General features: G+C 49.7%; 1 protein-coding gene and 1 long non-coding RNA gene across 4 annotated transcripts; one reads left to right on the plus strand and one right to left on the minus strand.

Moving 5' to 3' along the window:
* Window positions 1-3424: 3424 nt before the first annotated feature.
* On the minus strand, window positions 3425-7091 carry Gpihbp1 (glycosylphosphatidylinositol anchored high density lipoprotein binding protein 1). 3 transcript variants are annotated; one of them, XM_078016573.1, is made up of 6 exons: window positions 6931-7088; window positions 5414-5466; window positions 5232-5335; window positions 4764-4877; window positions 4194-4592; window positions 3425-4098 (listed from the first exon to the last, which is right to left on the minus strand). In XM_078016573.1, exons 3-6 carry the CDS (start codon window positions 5281-5283, stop codon window positions 3536-3538), a joined length of 1128 nt encoding a protein of 375 aa, XP_077872699.1. In that variant the 5' UTR covers window positions 5284-5335; window positions 5414-5466; window positions 6931-7088; the 3' UTR covers window positions 3425-3535. The 3 variants fall into 3 exon arrangements, with proteins under 3 accessions (XP_077872699.1, XP_077872698.1, XP_077872700.1); XM_078016572.1 differs by lacking the exon at window positions 5414-5466 and having other exon boundaries at window positions 6931-7091; XM_078016574.1 differs by having other exon boundaries at window positions 4194-4307; window positions 5232-5466; window positions 6931-7066.
* Window positions 7092-7172: 81 nt separating this feature from the next.
* Window positions 7173-21011, plus strand: LOC144365370 (uncharacterized). The gene is made up of 2 exons (XR_013423708.1): window positions 7173-8113; window positions 8156-21011. It is a non-coding gene; the product is annotated as an uncharacterized LOC144365370 (long non-coding RNA).
* Window positions 21012-21589: the final 578 nt, after the last annotated feature.

The raw sequence follows: 21589 nt of genomic DNA on the forward strand, positions 1-21589 counted from the left end.
CTTGTGGTTAGCCAGAGGCCAGCAGGACATGTATGTACCTGTACACTGGGTGTGAGTGACAAATGTGTGTGGGTAGCTGCTGAGTGTGGTGGTCAGTGCTGAGGGCTCCCTGGAAGCACTGGACCCCCTGCCTTCCCAGTCTCAAGTGCCACAAGCTCTGTCACGGTGCCCGGGTTCCTAGGAGTCGTGTGCTGCCCTGCTCCTCTTCCTGCCTCACGGTGTGGCTGTATTTGGAGAGGCGAGTTTTCATAGAGGTGTCGGAGGTAAAACGAGGTCATCAGAGTGAGCCATAGGAGGACACCCAGAGAGGACGGAGTGCACATGTGTCCAGGAGAAACCAGCCCCACCCACTTCTTGACCTTAGACTCCAGCCCCAGAGCCGTGAGGAGGGACTTTTCTGTCACTTTACCCCTGCCCTTGGCATTCACTGAGCAGCTGGAGGCCCTCCCAGTGTGGCTGCTGTTCTCTCTGGGAGCCCACCCTGTTCACAGGCCCCCACCCCCACATGGAATGAGGCTGGCAGTCTCCTCCCTGAAGAGCTCCGTTCGGCTCTGGCCGTGTCACTGCTTCCTGGTCACAGCAGAGGTGGACCCGAGGCTCTCTGCACCAGGGTCTGAGGTGGAAGGCTGCATTCTCTGACTGAAGGGGGATGAGGAGGGATGGACAGGGAGGCACCGAGCTGCCCTCAGAGCACCCCTGCGGTTAGCACGAGCCCCACCCTAAGCCTGCCCTAAAGTGCCCACACAAGAGCCCCCCCATGCTGCCAGAACTTGAGGGCAACCACAAGAGGCCTCTCTGGGCCGAACTTCCTCAGGAGCCCACAGCAGTTCCCTGTCCAAGCTTGGGGTCTGGAAATAGGAGTGGAAATGTCCCCAGTGCTCTGCCAGACAATAGGAGGCCCTCTCCCAGGATTCTGTGCATGGACCATGCTCAGGCTGGTGGCTCCAGGAGGAAAATGAAGGAGACTGGCACTGACACCCACCAGGCATGGCCTGGACTCCTGCCAGGTGGGAGGTAAGTGCCTTCTCGATATGTGCACAGGTGGCTGTGGTCACCTTGACTAGAAGAGGGGACCAGGGCTTCCTGCATCACCGTGTGGGGTACACCCGTCTTTCTCCAACAGGCCAAGCTGCACACCCCTCCTGGGTGTCCTTGGGCTGGCTGGGCTGGCTTCTGTGAGCTCAGGTCAGGGATAATCTCTGCTGACCACACTTGTGCCCGAGGAGTTCGTCCAGCCCTGCCAGGCCCTTCTGGCTCCAGGCCTCTGCTCTGGGCAGGGATCTTAGCCCGTGCTCATGCCCCCTGCCTGGCAGACAGAGCACTGGGGCCCAGGGCAGGGAGAGGGGTGGTCTGTTTCCTAACAGCTTGCCATGGTGGCAGCTGAGCCAGGTGTTCAGGACAGCGACAGCTCAAGGCAGAGAATCTCTGCCACCACCCAGCTGCTGTCACGCATGTGGGGATGTGCCAGGTTAGGTCTGCGGTTACCTTCACCCCAGCCAGGAGACCCCGGAGTTTGCTGAGTTGATGCTGTGAGCACAAGCAGCAAGAGCTGCTCTCTGCATGTCAGGTCCCTTCATATGGAGGTGGAGTTGTGCTTCCCTGGAGCCATGGCGTGCACCAAGGCCTGGACACCAGAGGCTGCGGAGAAGCAAGGCTTGAGGGAAGAGTGCAAGAGGTTGCTGCTAACAGGCTCCCTAGCCCCTCAGGAGGCTAGAGCCAGAGGATAGCAAGTTCAAGACCAGCCTCGGCAATGTAGCAATATCGTGCCTCAAAAAATAAGAAGGGCTGGAGGTGTACCTCGGTGGTAGAGTGCTTGCCTGGCATGCACAAGGTGCTGGATTCAGCTCTCTCACACACACACATGCGTACACAAATGCACACGAGGCTCTGGGGCTTCATGTGGGTAGAAGGCCTTTGTGTGCATAGCCAGGCCCCTCTGAGGGGTGAAGGGCCAGGCTTTTGCCTGGGGAGCTGTGTGACACAATTCAGAGCCTTCAGGGACCCAGTTCTGCAGCCAGATCCTAGGCTGGGGGCACACAGGTGTCCAGGCAGAGATGGAGCTCAGAGCTCAGAGCTTCTCCAGCCATCTGCTAAGCAGCAGTGTGAAGTCAGAATCGTGAGACTGAAAGTGGGGCCTGCTGGGAGGCACCTAATCACTCCCTGATGCCTGCGTCTGTGCCAAGAGCAGGTCTGCTCCCTACTCAGTCCCCGAGAGCCGGAGTCTTAGGCCTGGTGGGTGCTGGGCAGGTCCTGCTCTGTCTCTCCTGCCTACCCTCCGATCTGTGCACCTCGGACCTTCAGTCTCAGGGTCCTTCCTTTTACCTTCTGTTCCCCCCATGGTGGTGAGCACAGGCTGCGGCTGCGTGTGGGGGTTGGACACCTGTGGCCCCTGGGAGGGTCCTGTGTATGGATGTCAAGGCTCCTGGGCAGGAGAGCTGTGTTTAGACATTGTCCTGGAGTCCAGCAATGCCCCTGCTCTTCCACAGCCAGGTGTGGTCCCAGCCACATGTGGGAGTCCTGAGGAGCATAGGCCTGTGTGAAATGGCAAGGGGCCAGACCGGTCTGGACACAGGCTGGCCGTGCCTCTTCAAGGGGGGGCCTCTTCATTCTCAATACTTTCCCTAATGTGGCTTTAAAACAGACTCAACTTTAAACCCTAGTCTTTAGGATCCTGAATCTACACTGCAGGGCCAGGAGTTGGCCGGGAGTCCAGCCCAGGCTGCAGCGTTCCAGTCTGGCTTCTGCAGTCTGGACAAGGTCCCAACAAGTGCCCCTCCTGGTGGACCATGCCTCCTTGAATCCTGTAGTCAGGCTTTATCCATGGCTCCTAGACACAGCCAGACACAGGGTTGGTATCCAGAGAGGGTAACAATCCGCAGGCCCTAATCCTTAGGACCCACAGATGCTGCCTCAAGTGGCACGTGGCACTCGGCAGGCACAATGGAGAGGAGGGGGGCTGGGGATGTGGCTCAAGCGGTAGCGCGCTCGTCTGGCATGCGTGCGGCCCGGGTTCAATCCTCAGCACCACATACAAACAATGGAGAGGAGGATCTGAGAGGAGGTTGCTCTGGGTGATACAGGTGGACCCTGAACATGTCACGGGGGCTCTGGAGGGAGTCAGAGGGGTCTGCTGCAGAGGATATGGAGCCCCGGAGCCAGCACCTTGATTTCACGTGTCTGGCCTTCAGTGTGGAGCGTGGACTTGTGTTGTTTTCAGTCTGTGATAATTTGCTACAGTGGCCATGGCCCTGATGGTGGTATGGGGTCCAGCCCCACCTTGCCACTCTAGATGGCTGGATGAGAGAGGGTAGCCCCTCCCAGAGCCTCTGGTGTCCTGCTCTCTGTCCTCAGGACTGATGTCCTGTGTTGGCTACAACAGGACCTTGGGAGGGATTGCAGACACACTGGCCAAGAGAGCCCGAGCTGGCTGAGTCATGAAGGACATTCCAGGTTTATTCTCAGGCTGGAGATGGGGTAGGGGAGGCACTGGACAGAGCGCCAGGCCAGGGCCTAAGTGGTGGGAGAGGGCGAGTCTTCAGGCCCCCGTTGCCCAAAGGTTGGTGAGGAGGCTGAGCAGGAGGGCTGTACCCACATTTTGGGGACATCCTAGGGGGCCACCTGCCCTGCCACCCTGGGGACGGCCAGCTCCACCACTCTGGGGATGTCCAGGCCTGCTGCCCTGGGGATGGCCAGTTCCACTATCTTGGGGGCTGCCTATCTTGCCTCCCTGGGAATGGCCAGCCCCACCACTCCGGGGATGTCCAGGCCTGCTGCCCTGGGGATGGCCAGCCCCACTGCCCTGGGGATGGCCAGTTCCACTGTCTTGGGGGCTGTCTGCCTCCCCTTCCTGGGGATGGCCAGCTCCGCCATCTTGGGAGCTGCCTGCCCTGCCTCCCTTGGGATGGCCAGCTCCACCGTCCTGTGGGCTGCCTGCCCTGCCACCCAGAGGATCCCGCATTTGGGGCCTCTGCCAGGGTGGGACATTGCACAGGGTGGACTGGCAGCAGGTCTTGGTCATCTGGGTTCCATCTACTGTCTTGATAATAGGCTGGCACGTGTCCACACACCACATGGAGTAGGTGGTCAGGAAACCTGAGTCTGGGGGAAGGTGGAAAACAGGTGCTGAAGCAGGGGCACAGAGGTGGGCTCCTGCCCTGGGGGCCACCAAGTGTGTGCCAGCTGCACCCACTCACCTGTGTTTCCGTGGGAGATCAGTGTGATGCAGGAGGCGTGGCTAGGGCAGCTCTGCATGTGGGTGCAGTTCTCGCCCCTGTGCAGGGACTGGCAGAAGTAGCACTGCAGGCGCTCTGTGGGCGTGGCCTGCTCAGCTGGGCAGGGTCTGCAGGGCCTTCTCAAGCAAGCCCCATCCACCCTTCCCATGAGCCGCTCCCAGAGCCTACCCTGGGGGCCCCTTGCTGGGGGTTCTTGAAGGATGAGCCAGGATGAGGCATGGGGACAGCAGGGTGAACTTTCTGTGCCTCCATTGGTTACCTGCTCAGTGGCAGTGCCCCAGGCCCCAGGCCCCTGCCATTGGCCTTGAGGGCTTGGAGGTGCGTCTGAGAACTCTGGGCAGGCAGCCTGGCACTTGAAGGCTATGGGACAGAGAGCACCCTGGGGCAGGCAAGGGCTTCTGGTGTGGGGCAAGCCCTGGCAGTGTGCTGCGCCTGCGTTCTCTCTGCTCCACCCTCAGGGCGGAGGTGAGGACAGAGGCTCCCTCCAGCCAGGCAGGGGGACAAGGCCCTGGGCCGGGTGGTGAAGGGTACCTGTGCCAGGGGCCACGTTGGTCTCCTCGTCGTCCTCGTCCTCATCATCATAACCGTAGCTCTCCGGCCCCAAGTCCATGTCATCAGCATCTTCCTCCTGTGCCTGTTCACACCCTGGCCGTGCAGGGACGCCTGTAAACCTCAGCTACCCAGGTACAGAGGACATACACTCGAGTGGAGTGCCCCCCATCCCCGTCCACCCTTCTCTCCATGGCTTGTGTGGTTCACAGAAGAGGAAACAGACCAGAAGTGAGCAGGTCCCCAAAGCCCTGTAGTGCTGGGGAAGAGGGGAACCTGGTCCCAGCTGGGGCCATGATTCTGGGGGCCCAAGACAGCCTTACCCACCTCCTTCTAGCCTGGGGACACCAGCCTCATCCCTCCTTCTCCCCAAACCCATGCCTTGTCCCCAGACTGGGGGCCCATGGGGGTCCCAGGGCCAGGACTACACCACCCCCCTCATGCCCGCACCTGATTGCCCGCACAGCAGCAGGGCCAGGAGGACAGCCCTGAGCACCTCCATCCTGCTGGGCGCTGCTGGATGCACTCTGCTGGTCCTCACTCAGGGCTCGGATCTGCAGTAAGTGGGACGAAGGGCATTGCCGGGGCTTCCGTGGCCCCCACCAGCTCCAGCTTCAAACAATGGGCCTTACGCTGTTTGAAGGCACCATGCCAGGGACATTGCTTTCCTCCAGGACCTCTGGGGCTGGAGGGGAAGGGGAAGTCACTGTATCAGTCTTGGGGCATCCTGTCCACCTGTGCTGCACCTGTGGCCTGGGGGGCTGCAGAAGGTGAGTGCAGCCTCAGGGGCCTCCTGGCCCCGCCATGGCTCCTGGGCCCTGGAGCCTCAGCTTTGCCATGCAGCCTGGGGCAGTGTCTGTCTGTCCCTTCCTCCTAGGGACCCTGGCCACACAGCCACAGGGGCTTGGGTGTCAGGCACCTCCACCCTAGTGGGCATCCCGCTTGGGGTGTCAGAGTGCTCAGGTGGCCCCCTTCCCACCTCCTTGCCTGTGCGCAGGCTAGGACCAGGGCCTCCGCTGTCCCTGTCCTCAGGCCTTTGCTCTCACTGTTCCTCTGCGTGGAATGCTGTTCCTGCTGTGCCCACGTGGCTGTGCCTGCCTCATTGTCCCTGCTCACGTGTCCCCTCCCTAGATAGCCTTTGCCAGCCACCCCATCTCAGCCCCATTCTTTCTGGGTGTCCTGCCATGGTGAGGCTGTTCAAGGCAGGTCCCCTGGTCTCCTTGCACCTGAGCTACAGCTGGCTGGGGAGGACAAGGGGTCTCTTTGGGATTGCTGGGACACACCTTCCTTGGCCTTCTGCTGGGGCAGCCACCAGCCCCAGCCTCCCTGTGGGTGTCCCCACACCTCTGGGGAGGTGCAGACTGCAACATTGGGGCTTCCCCTTTTCTGAGGGGGCAGAGGCAGGTGCTGGACAGGAGCCCAGTAGGGGTCTAGCCCCCCACCTCCAGCAGCTTCCCATAGGCACTGTGGTCTGGGCAGGCAGGATTGGATTTCAGGGAGGCCCTGTTAGGGAGCCAGGGCCCCCCACCTGCCACCCTCCATGGGCCCAGGCCAGCTGAGCAGCCTCCTCCTGAGCCCAGCTCCTCCTTGGCCATCCCAGGCCTAGGCCAGAGCTCTTGAGTATTGTGGAGGGAAGACAGAAACATTGGACTCGCTAAAATTAGCCTTGGTTGTTTGATCCTCCACAACTCTAGGGGGCAGTGGTGTGGCCAGCTTTCTTTCCCATAAGGACCTAGGCTGCAAGGACACACCCTCCTGGTTCTGGAATGCATACCCCTGTGTGCCCAGCACACACTGTTCCCCCTGCCCGGACCAGGAGAGGCTGTGGATCTGGCTCAGCACTCATGGGAGCTGACACCTGGCCAGGCCAGGGCCTATGACCAATGATGGTGACACGGCCCCCTCCACAGCAGACTCCTGGCGCCCCCAGCACTGCCCCCCAGTCTGAAGGTGGAAATGGCCAGTTCAGTGCGGAGCCCAGCTCACCTCCACCCAGGCTTCCCTCAAGCTCCCCAGGGCAGGGCCCCTGAGGCTTGTGGCCCTGAGGATGGTTCCTGCAGGACCTCTGACCCCTCCCAGCCCAAATTTACCCCTTGGCCATACCCACCCCAAAGTGCCCCCAGGAACAGCCGGTCACCCAGCCCCCTACCTGCAGACTCCTGTGCCTCTGGGCCCTGACCTTGCATCTGCTCCCTGGCTTGGTGGGGCTTGTTGAGAGCCACAGCAGAAGGGGCCCCAGCAAACTTCCAGCTGCCAGCAAACTTCCAGCTTCCAGCTGATGATTGGCTCACAGGAGCCCCAGCAAACTTCTAGCTGCCAACTGATTGGCTCCTCTGCGGTGATGCTCATTGGGCTGCTTCCCCACCCTTTCAGGCCATGGAGCTGCTCACTGGGGGACTTTTTTTGGCTCCGCCCATGAAACCCAGCCAATCGGCCTCAAGAGCAGGAGGAATGGGGGAGGTGGAGAGGCTTGGGGGAAGCCGGTGGTGGCAGTTGGGCTCTGAAGGTTTTCCTGAGGAGCTGTGTGGTGCCATTTGTGTGTGTTCTAAAAATAAAGTTTGTTTCTTTTGACAAGTGGCTCTTGAATTGTGCCCAGCCAGACTGTGGCATTTGGTGGGCCGCATGGGAATGACTGAGGGTAAGTGATAAGGTAAACTGTTCGCCCCTGAGGGCAGGGCTAGAGGAAGGGTAGCCATTTTAAGATTCTTCTTTCTTTTTGTTTTGCTTTTGTTTTAAGTTGCCTGTTCCTGGAGATGAGTGAGACAGAAGAAAAACCGCTCACATCTGAGGAAAAACTATTTGTGTCTGACGAACAGATAGGGAGAAAGGACGGATGGACATTTCAGGAGGATAGAAAGGCTGATATAATAACTTTGTGTGGTTCCATTTTTGTTTCACTCTGTTTCAGTTTTGTTTGGCGTCATCTTGTTGGGTTGTATTATAGTAGAAACATGGGATCAGAAATTAATAAAAAACAAACTGAAAGAGTGTTAAGTAAATTGTTAGAGGAAGGAGGCATCTCAGTAAAATCAAGAGCCGTCAGGGCATACGTTGATACAATACAAAAATGTAGCCCATGGCTTTTTAAGGAGGAGTTGTTAGATATGTCACAGTGAGACCATCATGGTGAAGATTTGAAAAGAATAGAAAAGAAAAGGCCAGGGACTCTGCCAGTTGGCACATTGCCATTGTGGACGTTGGTATCTTGTTTGCTTAGTCCAAAGCCTTCAGTTCAGACAATGGTAGAGGAAGGAGAAGACACATTGATTCACGTAAAAGAGAAGGTCTCTCGAGTTAGTCAGACAGAGGAAAAGATTCACGTGAAAGAGAAGGTCTCTGAGTTAGACAGAGGAAAATATTCATGTAAAGAGAAGGTCTCTCGAGTTAGTCAGACAGAGGAAAAGATTCACGTGAAAGAGAAGGTCTCTCAAGTTAGTCAGAGGAAAAGATTCACGTAAAAGAGAAGGTCTCTCGAGTTAGTCAGACAGAGGAAAAGATTCACGTGAAAGAGAAGGTCTCTCGAGTTAGTCAGACAGAGGAAAAGATTCACGTGAAAGAGAAGGTCTCTCAAGTTAGTCAGAGGAAAAGATTCAAGTGAAAGAGAAGGTCTCTCAAGTTAGTCAGAGGAAAAGATTCACGTAAAGAGAAGGTCTCTCAAGTTAGTCAGACAGAGGAAAAGATTCACGTGAAAGAGAAGGTCTCTCGAGTTAGTCAGACAGAGGAAAAGATTCAAGTAAAGGAGAAGGTCTCTCAAGTTAGTCAGAAAGAGGAAAAGATTCACGTGAAAGAGAAGGTCTCTCAAGTTAGTCAGAGGAAAAGATTCACGTAAAGAGAAGGTCTCTCAAGTTAGTCAGAAAGAGGAAAAGATTCACGTGAAAGAGAAGGTCTCTCGAGTTAGACAGACAGAGGAAAAGATTCACGTAAAGAGAAGGTCTCTCAAGTTAGTCAGAAAGAGGAAAAGATTCAAGTAAAAGGGAAGGTCTCTCGAGTTAGTCAGAAAGAGGAAAAGATTCAAGTAAAAGAGAAGATCTCTCAAGTTAGTCAGACAGAGGGAAAGATTCACGTGAAAGAGAAGGTCTCTCGAGTTAGACAGACAGAGGAAAAGATTCAAGTAAAGAGAAGGTCTCTCGAGTTAGACAGAGAAAAAGATTCACGTGAAAGAGAAGGTCTCTCAAGTTAGAGGAAAAGATTCAAGTAAAAGAGAAGGTCTCTCGAGTTAGAGGAAAAGATTCACGTAAAAGAGAAGGTCTCTCAAGTTAGTCAGACAGAGGAAAAGATTCAAGTAAGGAGAAGGTCTCTCAAGTTAGTCAGACAGAGGAAAAGATTCACGTGAAAGAGAAGGTCTCTCAAGTAAGAGGAAAAGATTCACGTAAAAGAGAAGGTCTCTCGAGTTAGAGGAAAAGATTCACGTAAAAGAGAAGGTCTCTCAAGTTAGTCAGACAGAGGAAAAGATTCAAGTAAGGAGAAGGTCTCTCAAGTTAGTCAGACAGAGGAAAAGATTCAAGTAAGGAGAAGGTCTCTCGAGTTAGACAGAGGAAAAGATTCACGTAAAGAGAAGGTCTCTCAAGTTAGTCAGACAGAGGAAAAGATTCAAGTAAAGGAGAAGGTCTCTCGAGTTAGACAGAGGAAAAGATTCATGTAAAAGAGAAGGTCTCTCAAGTTAGTCAGACAGAGGAAAAGATTCACGTAAAAGAGAAGTTCTCTCAAGTTAGTCAGAAAGAGGAAAAGATTCAAGTAAAAGGGAAGGTCTCTCGAGTTAGTCAGAAAGAGGAAAAGATTCATGTAAAAGAGAAGGTCTCTCAAGTTAGTCAGACAGAGGAAAAGATTCACGTAAAAGAGAAGTTCTCTCAAGTTAGTCAGACAGAGGAAAAGATTCAAGTAAAGGAGAAGGTCTCTCGAGTTAGACAGAGGAAAAGATTCACGTAAAAGAGAAGGTCTCTCAAGTTAGTCAGACAGAGGAAAAGATTCACGTAAAAGAGAAGTTCTCTCAAGTTAGTCAGACAGAGGAAAAGATTCAAGTAAAGGAGAAGGTCTCTCAAGTTAGAGGAAAAGATTCACATAAAGAGAAGGTCTCTCGAGTTAGTCAGACAGAGGAAAAGATTCAAGTAAGGAGAAGGTCTCTCAAGTTAGTCAGACAGAGGAAAAGATTCACGTGAAAGAGAAGGTCTCTCAAGTTAGTCAGAGGAAAAGATTCACGTAAAAGAGAAGGTCTCTCAAGTTAGTCAGACAGAGGAAAAGATTCAAGTAAAGGAGAAGGTCTCTCGAGTTAGACAGAGGAAAAGATTCATGTAAAAGAGAAGGTCTCTCAAGTTAGTCAGACAGAGGAAAAGATTCACGTAAAAGAGAAGTTCTCTCAAGTTAGTCAGACAGAGGAAAAGATTCAAGTAAAGGAGAAGGTCTCTCGAGTTAGACAGAGGAAAAGATTCACGTGAAAGAGAAGGTCTCTCAAGTTAGTCAGACAGAGGAAAAGATTCACGTGAAAGAGAAGGTCTCTCAAGTTAGAGGAAAAGATTCACATAAAGAGAAGGTCTCTCGAGTTAGTCAGACAGAGGAAAAGATTCAAGTAAGGAGAAGGTCTCTCAAGTTAGTCAGACAGAGGAAAAGATTCACGTGAAAGAGAAGGTCTCTCAAGTTAGTCAGAGGAAAAGATTCATGTAAAAGAGAAGGTCTCTCAAGTTAGTCAGAAAGAGGAAAAGATTCAAGTAAGGAGAAGGTCTCTCGAGTTAGACAGACAGAGGGAAAGATTCAAGTAAAAGAGAAGGTCTCTCGAGTTAGACAGAGGAAAAGATTCACGTAAAAGAGAAGGTCTCTCAAGTTAGTCAGAGGAAAAGATTCACGTAAAAGAGAAGGTCTCTCGAGTTAGAAAGAGGAAAAGATTCACGTAAAAGAGAAGTTCTCTCAAGTTAGTCAGAGGAAAAGATTCAAGTAAAGGAGAAGGTCTCTCAAGTTAGACAGAGGGAAAGATTCATGAAAAGAGAAGGTCTCTCGATTTAGACAGACAGAGGGAAAGATTCACGTAAAAGAGAAGGTCTCTCAAGTTAGTCAGAAAGAGGAAAAGATTCAAGTAAAAGAGAAGGTCTCTCGAGTTAGTCAGAAAGAGGAAAAGATTCACGTAAAAGAGAAGGTCTCTCAAGTTAGTCAGAAAGAGGAAAAGATTCACGTAAAAGAGAAGGTCTCTCAAGTTAGTCAGAAAGAGGAAAAGATTCAAGTAAAGGAGAAGGTCTCTCGAGTTAGTCAGACAGAGGGAAAGATTCATGAAAAGAGAAGGTCTCTCAAGTTAGTCAGAAAGAGGAAAAGATTCAAGTAAAGGAGAAGGTCTCTCGAGTTAGTCAGACAGAGGGAAAGATTCATGTAAAGAGAAGGTCTCTCGAGCTAGTCAGACAGAGAAAGAAAGTTTAGAGCAGAAAAAGCCATCGGGGGAAAGTTACAACAGGAGACTGCTACTAACACCTTTCTATCACCAGAGGGTGTAAGTGTCCAACCAACAGCGCCACCTCTACAGGAGACTGCTACTAACACCTTTCTATCACCAGAGGGCGTAAGTGTCCAACCAACAGCGCCACCTCCATATGCTGGGAGGCCTCCCACCCCCGCAGTTGATAGTTGGGATCCTGAGACAGGACCTCAAATATTAGCATGCCCTGTATTTGAGCACACAGGAGGGCAGCGAATTCACCAAGCTTCAAATTTCAAAAAAGTGAAGCAGCTAAAAGAGGCTGTAACAACCTATGGTCCTCAAGCACCCTTCACTGTAAGCTTGGTCGAATCCATTAACAACTTGAACATGATGCCAGCAGATTGGGCTAATATGTGTAAAGCTGTGCTAAATGGAGGACAATATCTGTTATGGAAGGTTGCCAATGAGGAATTTTGCAAGGAGTCGGCTAGGCGAAATGCAGCAGCTGGTTATCCTCAGAGAAATCTAGATATGTTGTTAGGAAAGGGACCTTATGAGGATCAGCAGCAACAAATTGCATATGATCCTGGTGTATATTCACAAATTGCTGTAGATGCAGTTAGGGCATGGAAGACTTTACAAGGACATGGAGGTTTACAAGGTCAATTATCTAAGATAATACAAGGAGCTAATGAACCTTACACTGAATTTGTAGATAGGCTTATTCAAACAGCTACCAGAGTTTTTAGGAATATAGAACAAGCAATGCCATTAATAAAACAATTGGCTTATGAGCAAGCAAATTGTTGGTGCAGATAAGTCATTAGACCATGGAAACATGAAGATTTAAACACATATATTAAATTATGTAGAGACATTAATGAACAAGGGCAAGTCGTGGCAGCTGCAGTACAACAGGTTTTAGATGCCAGAGACATTAATGAACAAGGGCAAATCGTGGCAGCTGCAGTAAAACAGGCTTTAGATTCCAGGCCAAGAACATGCTACAATTGTGAACAAACAGGACATTTTAAAAGGAATTGCCCCATAGGAGGAGGGTTTAACAAAACTAGGTATCAAAGGAATAGAATACCGGGTATTTGCCCACGATGCCATAGAGGGAGACATTGGGCTAATTAATGCCATTCTCAAACCACCATAGAGGGTACTCCATTATCAAAAAACGGACAAGGACCAGGTGTCTATCCACGATATTGTGGAGAAAGGCTTCAGGCTCCATTGCCAAAAAATGGACAGGGGGGCCCAATGCTCTGGGGCCCAAGACCACAAATATACGGGGCACTGGAGAAACCCAGCAAACCCATCAGGGTAGTGCCCAGGACACATTGTCCATTAGATCCCTCACTAGACAAGCCAGAGGGAGCACAGGGTTGGACATCTGCGCCTCCAACAGAACAGTACTAACTCCAGAGATGGGAGTTCAAATCATTCCCACAGGGGTGAAAGGACCTCTTCCCCAAGGAACAGTAGGTTTATTATTGGGATGCAGTTCTTCTACTCTAAAAGGACTTATGATAAGTCCTGGGGTAATTGATCCCGATTATGAAGGTGAAATAAAAATTATAGCCAGTTCTCCAAAGGGTATATCAGTAATTTCACCAGGAGATAGAATAGCACAGTTACTAATAATACCAAGCCTACATGATAAATTTTCCAGTCGTACTGTAGAAAGAGGTTCCAAGGGATTAGGCTCCACAGGTGTAAATTGGGCTATGCTTTCTTTAAATTTAGACTTTCGCCCCATGCTAAAACTAAATATTCAAGGATATGAATTTAATGGGCTAATGGATACAGGTACAGACCTTAGCATCATCTCTCGTCAAGAATGGCCAAAACATTGGCCATTACAACAAGCTACTCAAATGCTTCGAGGCCTAGGAGTGGCGACTAATCCCCATAGAAGTGCAATGGTATTAGATTGGAAGGATCCTGAAGGATGTGAAGGAACTATACAGCCATATGTATTGGATCATCTTCCCATAAATTTATGGGGACGAGATGTCTGAGATCAATTAGGTTTGACATTAACAAATAACATCAATCCAAATGCGCCCACTATTATGGCTAGACAAGGTTTTAGGAAAGGAAAAAGATTAGAAAACAAGAACAAGGTATAGCAGCACCATACAAATAGATCAAGGAACGGACAGACATGGGTTGGATTTTCAGAAAGGGCCACTGAGACAATAAAAATTACTTGGAAATCAGAAAGATCAGTATGGGTTCCTCAGTGGCCCCTGACTAAAGAAAAGATACAAGCAGCCCATGACCTGGTCAAACAACAATTAGCAGAAGGACATATACAACCTTCAGTATCTCCCCATAATACTCTCATTTTTGTCATTAAAAAGAAATCTGGTAAATGGAGATTATTGCAAGATTTAAGGGCCATTAATAATGAGATGGTTATTATGGGACCTGCTCAATCGGGGATTCCTCAATTGTCTGCTTTGCCAAAAACCTGGTATGTTTTAATTATAGATATTAAAGGTTTTTTTTTCAATTCCAATTCATCCTGAGGATAGTCCATGTTTTGCATTTACTATCCCTGCACTGAATCATGAAGGTCCTGATCAGAGATATGAATGGAAAGTACTCCCTCAAGGGATGGCAAATAGTCCTACTATGTATCAAATATATGTTAACAAAGCAATCCAGCCACTTAGAAATCAAAATCCTGAACTACAAATATTTCACTATATAGATGATGTATTATTAGCACACAAAGATAAAAACACATTGCTGGAGTGTTATGCCACACAAACTTATTAAAAAATTATAATCTAGAGATAGCAATAGATAAAGTACAATTAAATTTTCCAATTAATTATTTAGGAGTTCTATTATCCTCAACCATGGTCCATCCACCAAAAATTCAAATACGAGTAGATCAACTCAAATCACTTAACGACTTTCAAAAGTTATTAGGAGACATAAATTGGATAAGACCTTATCTAGGCATACCAACAGGAGAGTTGGGACCTTTATTTGATATCCTAAAAGGTCCATCAGATCCAAATTCACCCCGCATGTTAATGCCTGAAGCAAGAAAGGCATTAAAAATCATTGAAACACATATGGAAAATATGCATTTGGATAGAATTGATATAAGTTTGCCTTTATTATTTATTGTACTACCAACAAAAAATATTCCTACAGGAGTATTTTGGCAAGAAGGTCCATTATTGTGGTTACATTTACCTTATTCTCCTAACACTATTCTTACTAGGTATCCTGAGGCTGTAGGACAATTAATACTCAAAGTAATAAAAGCAGCAAAGGGAGTGTTTGGAATTTCTCCCAATAAAATTATTATTCCATATACTATGAATCAAATTGATGAGTTAGCTAATGAGTTAAATACTTGGGCAATAATCATGTGCAAATCTAATGTTTCATTTGATAACCACTTACCATCTAATCCTTTGTTGTCTTTTTGGTCATTGCATCCTGTAATTTTTCCATAAATGACAAGAAAAACACCTATCATGAATGCTCCAAATATATTCACTGATGGGTCAAATAATGGTACAACAGCAATAGTTACACCTGATCAAACTTTTACATTTTTAGTACCCAAACAATCAGCTCAAAAGGTAGAGCTTAATGCAGTATTACAAGCTTTTGTGTTGTTTAAAGATTTTGTATTTAATTTATTTTCCGATAGTCAGTATATAGTTAATGCTATAGTATCCCTTGAAGATGCTGGTAGGATTTCCCCTTCCTCTACTGTTTTCTCTTTGCTTTCCATTATACAAAGTCTAATCTGGGACAGAAAAGATCCATTCTTTATAGGACATATCAGGGCACATACAGGATTGCCTGGATCCCTTAGTTTGGGCAATGATTTAGCAGATAAAACTACACATGACATACATATTTTCTCTACACTAGAAGAAGCTACTAATTTTCCTAAAAGGTTCCATGTCAATGCTAATACTTTACAAAAGCGTTTTAAAATAACTAAGGAACAAGCTAGACAAATAATAAAACAATGTCAAAATTGTGTGACCTTTTTACCACAAGTTAATCTTGGAGTCAATCCTAGAGGACTGATACCAAACCATATTTGGCAGATGGACGTCACACACTTGCCAGAATTTGGAAAATTAAAATATTTGCATGTTACAGTTGATACTTCTTCTGGATTTTTGATGGGCTCCCTTCATGCCGGAGAAAAAACGAAAGATGTTATAGCTCATTGCTTACAAAAAATTTTGCCACTGTGGGCGTTCCAAAACAGTTAAAAACAGATAATGCCCCCGGTTATACTTCTACCTCTTTTAAACAATTTTGCTCATCATTTGGCATTACTCATATAACAGGAATCCCATACAATCCACTGGGACAAGGCATAGTTGAAAGAGCTCATCAAACTATTAAAATGTACTTATTAAAGCAAAAAGAGGGAATTGGGAAGGGGTATATATTCCCCAAAGATAAACTTAAAATAACCCTTTTTACTCTAAACTTTTAAAATTTGGATTCATCAGGGCTTATTGCTGCGGAAAGGCATATGTGTCCAAAAAATGTACATAAGCCCAAGGTACTTTGGAAGGATATTCTAACAGGACAATGGAAAGGTCCTGACCCAGTAATTGTCTGGAGTCAGGGGTCTGTTTGTGTGTTTCCACAGGGAGAACAGCAGCCGATTTGGATTCTGGAGAGATTAACTAAAGTCCTGACCCAGTGATTGTCTGGAGTTGGGGGCCTGTTTGTGTGTTTCCACAGGGAGAACAGCAGTGGATTCGGATTCCAGGGAGACTAACTAAAGCGATTTCTACAGACCAAAAAGATGATGATTTGGCTCAAATCCATAACAGCTGATATCCAAAACTCCAGTTTGGCTATCCTTACATCTGTGACAGAACCAGGATGCTTTTTTCAATATCTATTTTATTTTTATTTTTTATTTTTTTAAATATTTATTTACTTGTTTATTTTTTAGTTTCAGCGGACACAACATCTTTGTTTGTATGTGGTGCTGAGGATCGAACCCAGGCCGCACGCATGCCAGGCGAGTGCCCTACCGCTTGAGCCACATCCCCAGCCCTCAATATCTATTTTATTATTGCCCTTTTCCACATCATGAAGTTCTATTTTGTTTTTTGAGCTCATACAGACCTAGGTTAATGTTTTGCTGATCAGTTCTATTTTTTGACTATAGAGTTTTTAAACATTGCAATGGAGATTTCACCTATAAAAAGTTATAAGGCCTTTACTATTATGTTATGTGTTGTACATATTATATTATGTGTGCACACTTGTGCTTTATGTTGTATGTTTGTATGTACATATGTCCATATATCATATATGATGAGCGCTCATGAAAAAATGGATCCAAATATTTTTTTTATTCACGTGATTTAAATGGTTTAATTTGGGTAAACAGCTGTTGAGGATTGTTTTAATATGTGAACAAAAAAGGAGGTTAACAGATATGTTTGTTTACTTTCACCTTTCCTTTTCATTATATTTAATAATTCTCTTCAAGATAATGTAAATTGTTAAGAAAATTGTTTTCTTTTAGTGCCTTCTGGAATGTTACACAATTTTTTCTTTAGCCATTATTGCCAGAATTCCTATCTTCATCCCAGTGCCGGTGAAGACAAAGATAAAACCAATCTACAGCTTCTGCAATAGCCATCACTGAACTACTTGCAGAACTTGCCTGGACTATGTGTCACTTGTATGCATTGTGAACTCACTTGTATGCATTGTGAACTATCTGTTGGTGCAGCGACTTTTGGTAGTGTTGGGGTATTTTTGCTGATGGTGTCATCCAATTACAATGGTACCAACCTAACACAGGAGGCTGACACCTTGAGGTCAACTCATTTGATGAATGGTAAGGACCATATGTACTATTGGACACCCTAAGGCAGGCATGGTCCCTAAGCCACACGCTTGTTGTTTAAACAGAGAGGGGGAGATGTTGAGAGCCACAGCCAAAGGCGCCCCAGCAAACTTCCAGCTGCTAGCAAACTTCCAGCTGCCAGCAAACTTCCAGCTGCCAGCAAACTTCCAGCTTCCAGCTGATGATTGGCTCACAGCAGCCCCAGCAACTTCTAGCTGCCAACTGATTGGCTCCTCTGCGGTGATGCTCATTGGGCTGTTTCCCCGCCCTTTCAGACCACGGAGCTGCTCATTGAGGGACTTTTTTTGGCTCCGCCCACGCGACCCAGCCAATTGGCCTCAAGAGCAGGAGGAGTGGGGGATAAGTCGATTGGCTTATGGATGCTATTTTACAACTGGGCTCTTGTTCGCAGACCGTGGTTGTCACCAACCAGCTTCCTCACCAGCTCCCGGTGTCTGTGTGTTGACTCCGCGTCTCTGCCCTCCACGGCTGAGGTAGCTGAGTGACCAATTGACCACACCAGTGACCAGAACAACCACATGTCCTCAGTGTGAGGAGAGTGAACTGACCACAGGGGACGAGATCTGCGGAAGTGTTCAGGGTCGGGGCCTGGGTGAGTGGGAGGGTGGGAAGGGACTATCCGGAAGGGGTGTCAAGACAGGCAGGCCAGGCCAAGGGCAGGGGACCCCAGCTGCACTCCATCAGACTCGGCACCTGGGAAGGAGGGAAAGAGGGTGCCCAGAAAGACGGTTTCCACCTGGAGAGACAGCCCAGTGGGTCCTCTACAGACATCCACAGGTCCCGGAGAGCAGAGAGGCACCCAGTGCCACCCCAAGAGCAGGGGTAGCTGTGTCCCCAGAAGACACAGAGCCTGGGAGGCAGACATAAACACCAGAGATAAAGAAGGCCACTTCACAATGGCCGGTTCCACCCAGCGGAATGTTGGCCTTAAATGTCAGCCACATCTGTCTCAGGAAGTCAGAGAAAGCAACGCCAATACAAAGAAAGGGCAAATGAGGATAACTGCAGAGGTGGCCGGCGGGGAGGCAGGAGCCCTTCCCTGGGGTTCCCGAAGGCCCGTTCAAGGGGTCCTCGCCTCTCAGTGAGCTGGACCCTCCCTGAGGACAGAGAGGTGATGAGGACAGTCTCAGAGCCAAAGTTAGGTCCCTCAGAGCCAGGCTCTGCAGGGGAGGGTCACCGCGAGGAGGTGCCTGGGTTTGAGGGAGGAAGCTGTGTTCATCAGATCTATCTGCTTCTCAATAACTCAGCCTCGTTCCTTTGTTTCTTTTTCTTTTTTTTCTTTTTTGGTACTGGGGATTGAACCCAAGCATGCTTAAGTACTAAGTTTCCCAAGCCTTTTTACATTTTCTATCTGACATAGGATCTCTCGAAGTTGCTGAGGCTGGCTTTGAACTGGCCTCCGACTCCACAGCTGCTGGGATTACAGGTGGGCCACCACACGGGGCTAATTCGGCCTCATTTCCAACGGCTCCTCTGCCAAGGACAGACTTAACCTGGCTCATGTACCTGAACTTCCTGTCCCTGGGAAGGTCCTCCAGGCTCTGGGGAGGTGCTGGCTCTGCTCAGGCCTGCTGCAGCTCCAGCTGGCAGGACGTTGCCCTTGGCCTCCGAGAATGCCTGGAGTCCAGGGTCATGAGCGCCAGCCGCCGGGTGGGAGAAAGCCTGGGCACAGCCAGGGAATAGGCATATCTAGTTCCTTCAAGCACAACTCCTCCACCGCGCGCTCCCAGGAAACCTCTACCTGCCCTCATCCAGTCTCCATCCCTGCCCAGAGCGTGGGGCCTGGGTCCCTGCCCAGAATCTCTGGCTCCAGGATAGGGACAGCCACTGAAAAGCCCTTTGGCCTTGGGGTGTAGGTACCCCAGTGCCACCACCGCCGCCAGCAGGTGCTTGGGGTGCGCGGGACCTGCCTTGCCAGCCAAGTGAACAGCCCTAGCGCAGGCACACCATGTGGGCGTGGCGAAGGCGGCCCTCAGGTGCACCGGAGCCCCGCCACCTCGAGACCTGCGGGTGGCCCCGGTTCTGCTCTCTGGGACTGGCGCCCCCTGGAGCGCATGGTGCCCCAAGTTCATCAGGCTGGGGTTCTGCTTGCCTGTGGGCGCCAGCTCAGCGATGTTGCCTCCCGCTCCCAGGGAGCTCCCAGGTGCCTTCCCACAGGGATGCGGGCAGAAAGGTGGCCTTCTATAGTCCTTGGCGTGGGTGGTGGGGCAGGAGCTGCCAGGCCCTCCAGGAAGCCTGGCCACCCTCCTACATATGCACCCTGACCTCCTGGAGGACTCCCCTTTGCCCCTTCACAAGCTGGCCTTCGCCTCTCTGCGCCTCTTGTGGGAGGGGTCCTGCGTCCAGTCCTTCCCTCCTGGTCATTGACTGAACCCAGCTGTTCACAGGCAGGTACTGAACCCTCGCACATGTGGAATCAGGGTTGGTGGGGGCAGCTGAATGGCATAACAGGGATACCATCAGAGTGCTACGGTGACAGGAGGAGAGGTGGACAGGGGCATATGTAACTGGGGAAGCCAGACGCAGGCCTCCTGAGGCAGGGCAGAGTTGAAAAAAGGACGGAGTGAATTTGGGGGTTCCCCACAGCTCAACACTGAGCAGGTACCCTCCCTTGCAGCCCCCTGCACCAGGCAGTCCCCCTTTGCCAAGCAGAGGAGCAAACCACGCAGACATGCAGGTCCTAACATGTCAGCCAAGGGCATGGAGGAGGCCCAGCACACCTCAAGGAGGTGCCTCGTTCCACAGTACCTGCCACCATCATACAGCCGGGGGGAGCCTTGCCACTGGGAAAGAGGGGCACGACAGTGGCCACGACCCAGGAAGGACAGCAGAGAGGAAGGGGGAGAAGGGAAGGAAGGTGTGGAGGTCGGCACTTAGAGGCAAAGGGCTGGTTTCCTTGAATACATAAAGAGCTCCTAAAACTCAGGGGGAAGAAAACAGAAAAACTGGAAAACATGCGAATAGAGACTTTCCAGAAAAATCCATACAAATATCTCTTAGCTCTGTGAGAAGCGACTCAAACATCTTCATATTCAGAAAAATGCCAGTTAAACTTGCACTGAGATACTACTTCTCACCCACTGGATAGTCCTGGGTGGCATATCAGCCATCAACAGGTGCCCAAGGCAGGGGGCTGTGGGGATGCAGGACTCCACTTGTCAGTACCTTGCCAAGCTGCCTATGGGTCACCTTGGGCCCACTGCCAGGAGGCTGTTCCAGAGGTACGCCAGCCACACCAAGGGACAGAGTCCTCACTGTGGCATTATTCAGAACAGAAAGGGTCAGAAGCCTCCCAGGGCTACTGCGGCATGACTTCATGGACCCAAGGTACATCCTGTGTAATATACACCAGGAACAAGATGACCACAAAGAAACCCTGAACTCTTAGTCTTATTTGTAATAATGTTAGTGCCATCATTTTAAAACTACTACATGTGCATCACAGAATAAAGCAAATAAATGTTATTGTTATTAGGGATGAACTTCTCAGCATAAGAGGAAAGAGATGGAGTGCTGAGGGCCATTGCCAAGTAGGAATGACGCATCGAGATTTCCTTGCCAGCGTACCCCATGCTGCTTAGAGGACATTTGATGGGACATTGCATGTGTGCTTTAGTAAGGTGACCTTGCTCAAAGACCAGGGCGGATCCGGGTTTAGAGCTGATCAGGTTTGAGGAAGTTTCCCCGTTCCTTGAGTTTAGGGCGTTCCGGTTTAAGACAATAGGGGTTTTAGGGAAGTTGGAGGTTGAAGATTATTGCTGCTGGGATTAGGGTGTTCCTGCTGCTTGTTCCCGTTGAGTTCTCGTGACATTAATGGGATTTGAAAAAAGCCTCGTGGAGTAGGTTTTGGGGCGGCAGAACGGATTTCCCCCAGAACGTGTTTGTAGAGGCCGGTGTGAGTTCGGGAATAAAAGATTGCTGTTTGAATCTACAAGGTGTGTGGTGGCTCGTGATTCTGTGCCAAGCCGAGACTTTGGCAATGGAGGATTTTAAAAATCAAAGAAGTTAGGGCTGGGGATGTGGCTCAAGTGGTAGCGTGCTCGCCTGGCATGCGTGCGGCCTGGGTTTGATCCTCAGCACCACATACAGACAAAGATGCTGTGTCCACCAAATACTGAAAAATAAATATTAAAGTTCTCTCTCTCTCTCTCCCTCTTTTTTAAAAAAAGAAGTAAAAACAAGAAATCCTAAATCTGAGGGCTGGAGATATAGCTCAGCTCAGTTGGTAGAGTGCTTGCCTTGCATGCACAAGGCCCTGGGTTCAATCCCCAGCATCACACACACACACACACACACAAAATCCTAAATGTGAAATGAAAAGATTACAGGCTGGGCATAGTGGCGCACGCCTGTAATCCCAGTGGCGCTGGAGGCTGAGGCAGGAAAATCGTGAGTTCAAAGCCAGCCTCAGCAAAAGCAAGGTGCTAAGCAACTCAGTGAGACCCTGTCTCTAAATAAAATACAAAATAGGGCTGGGGATGGGGCTCAGTGGTCAAGTGCCCCTGAGCTCAA

The sequence above is a fragment of the Ictidomys tridecemlineatus genome, chromosome 7 (assembly GCF_052094955.1).
Source record: "Ictidomys tridecemlineatus isolate mIctTri1 chromosome 7, mIctTri1.hap1, whole genome shotgun sequence".
Taxonomy (NCBI): Eukaryota; Metazoa; Chordata; class Mammalia; order Rodentia; family Sciuridae; genus Ictidomys; species Ictidomys tridecemlineatus.

What these genes read in the sequence shown, in the direction of transcription:
- Gpihbp1 (XM_078016572.1), bottom strand. Translation starts at nt 5,283, where the DNA reads ATGGAGGTGCTCAGGGCTGTCCTCCTGGCCCTGCTGCTGTGCGGGCAA. An exon ending in CAACGTGGCCCCTGGCACAG is followed by an intron (nt 4,593 to 4,763) that starts GTACCCTTCACC and finishes TCTGTCCCATAG; the next exon opens with CCTTCAAGTGCCAGGCTGCC. An exon ending in GATCTCCCACGGAAACACAG is followed by an intron (nt 4,099 to 4,193) that starts GTGAGTGGGTGC and finishes ACCTTCCCCCAG; the next exon opens with ACTCAGGTTTCCTGACCACC.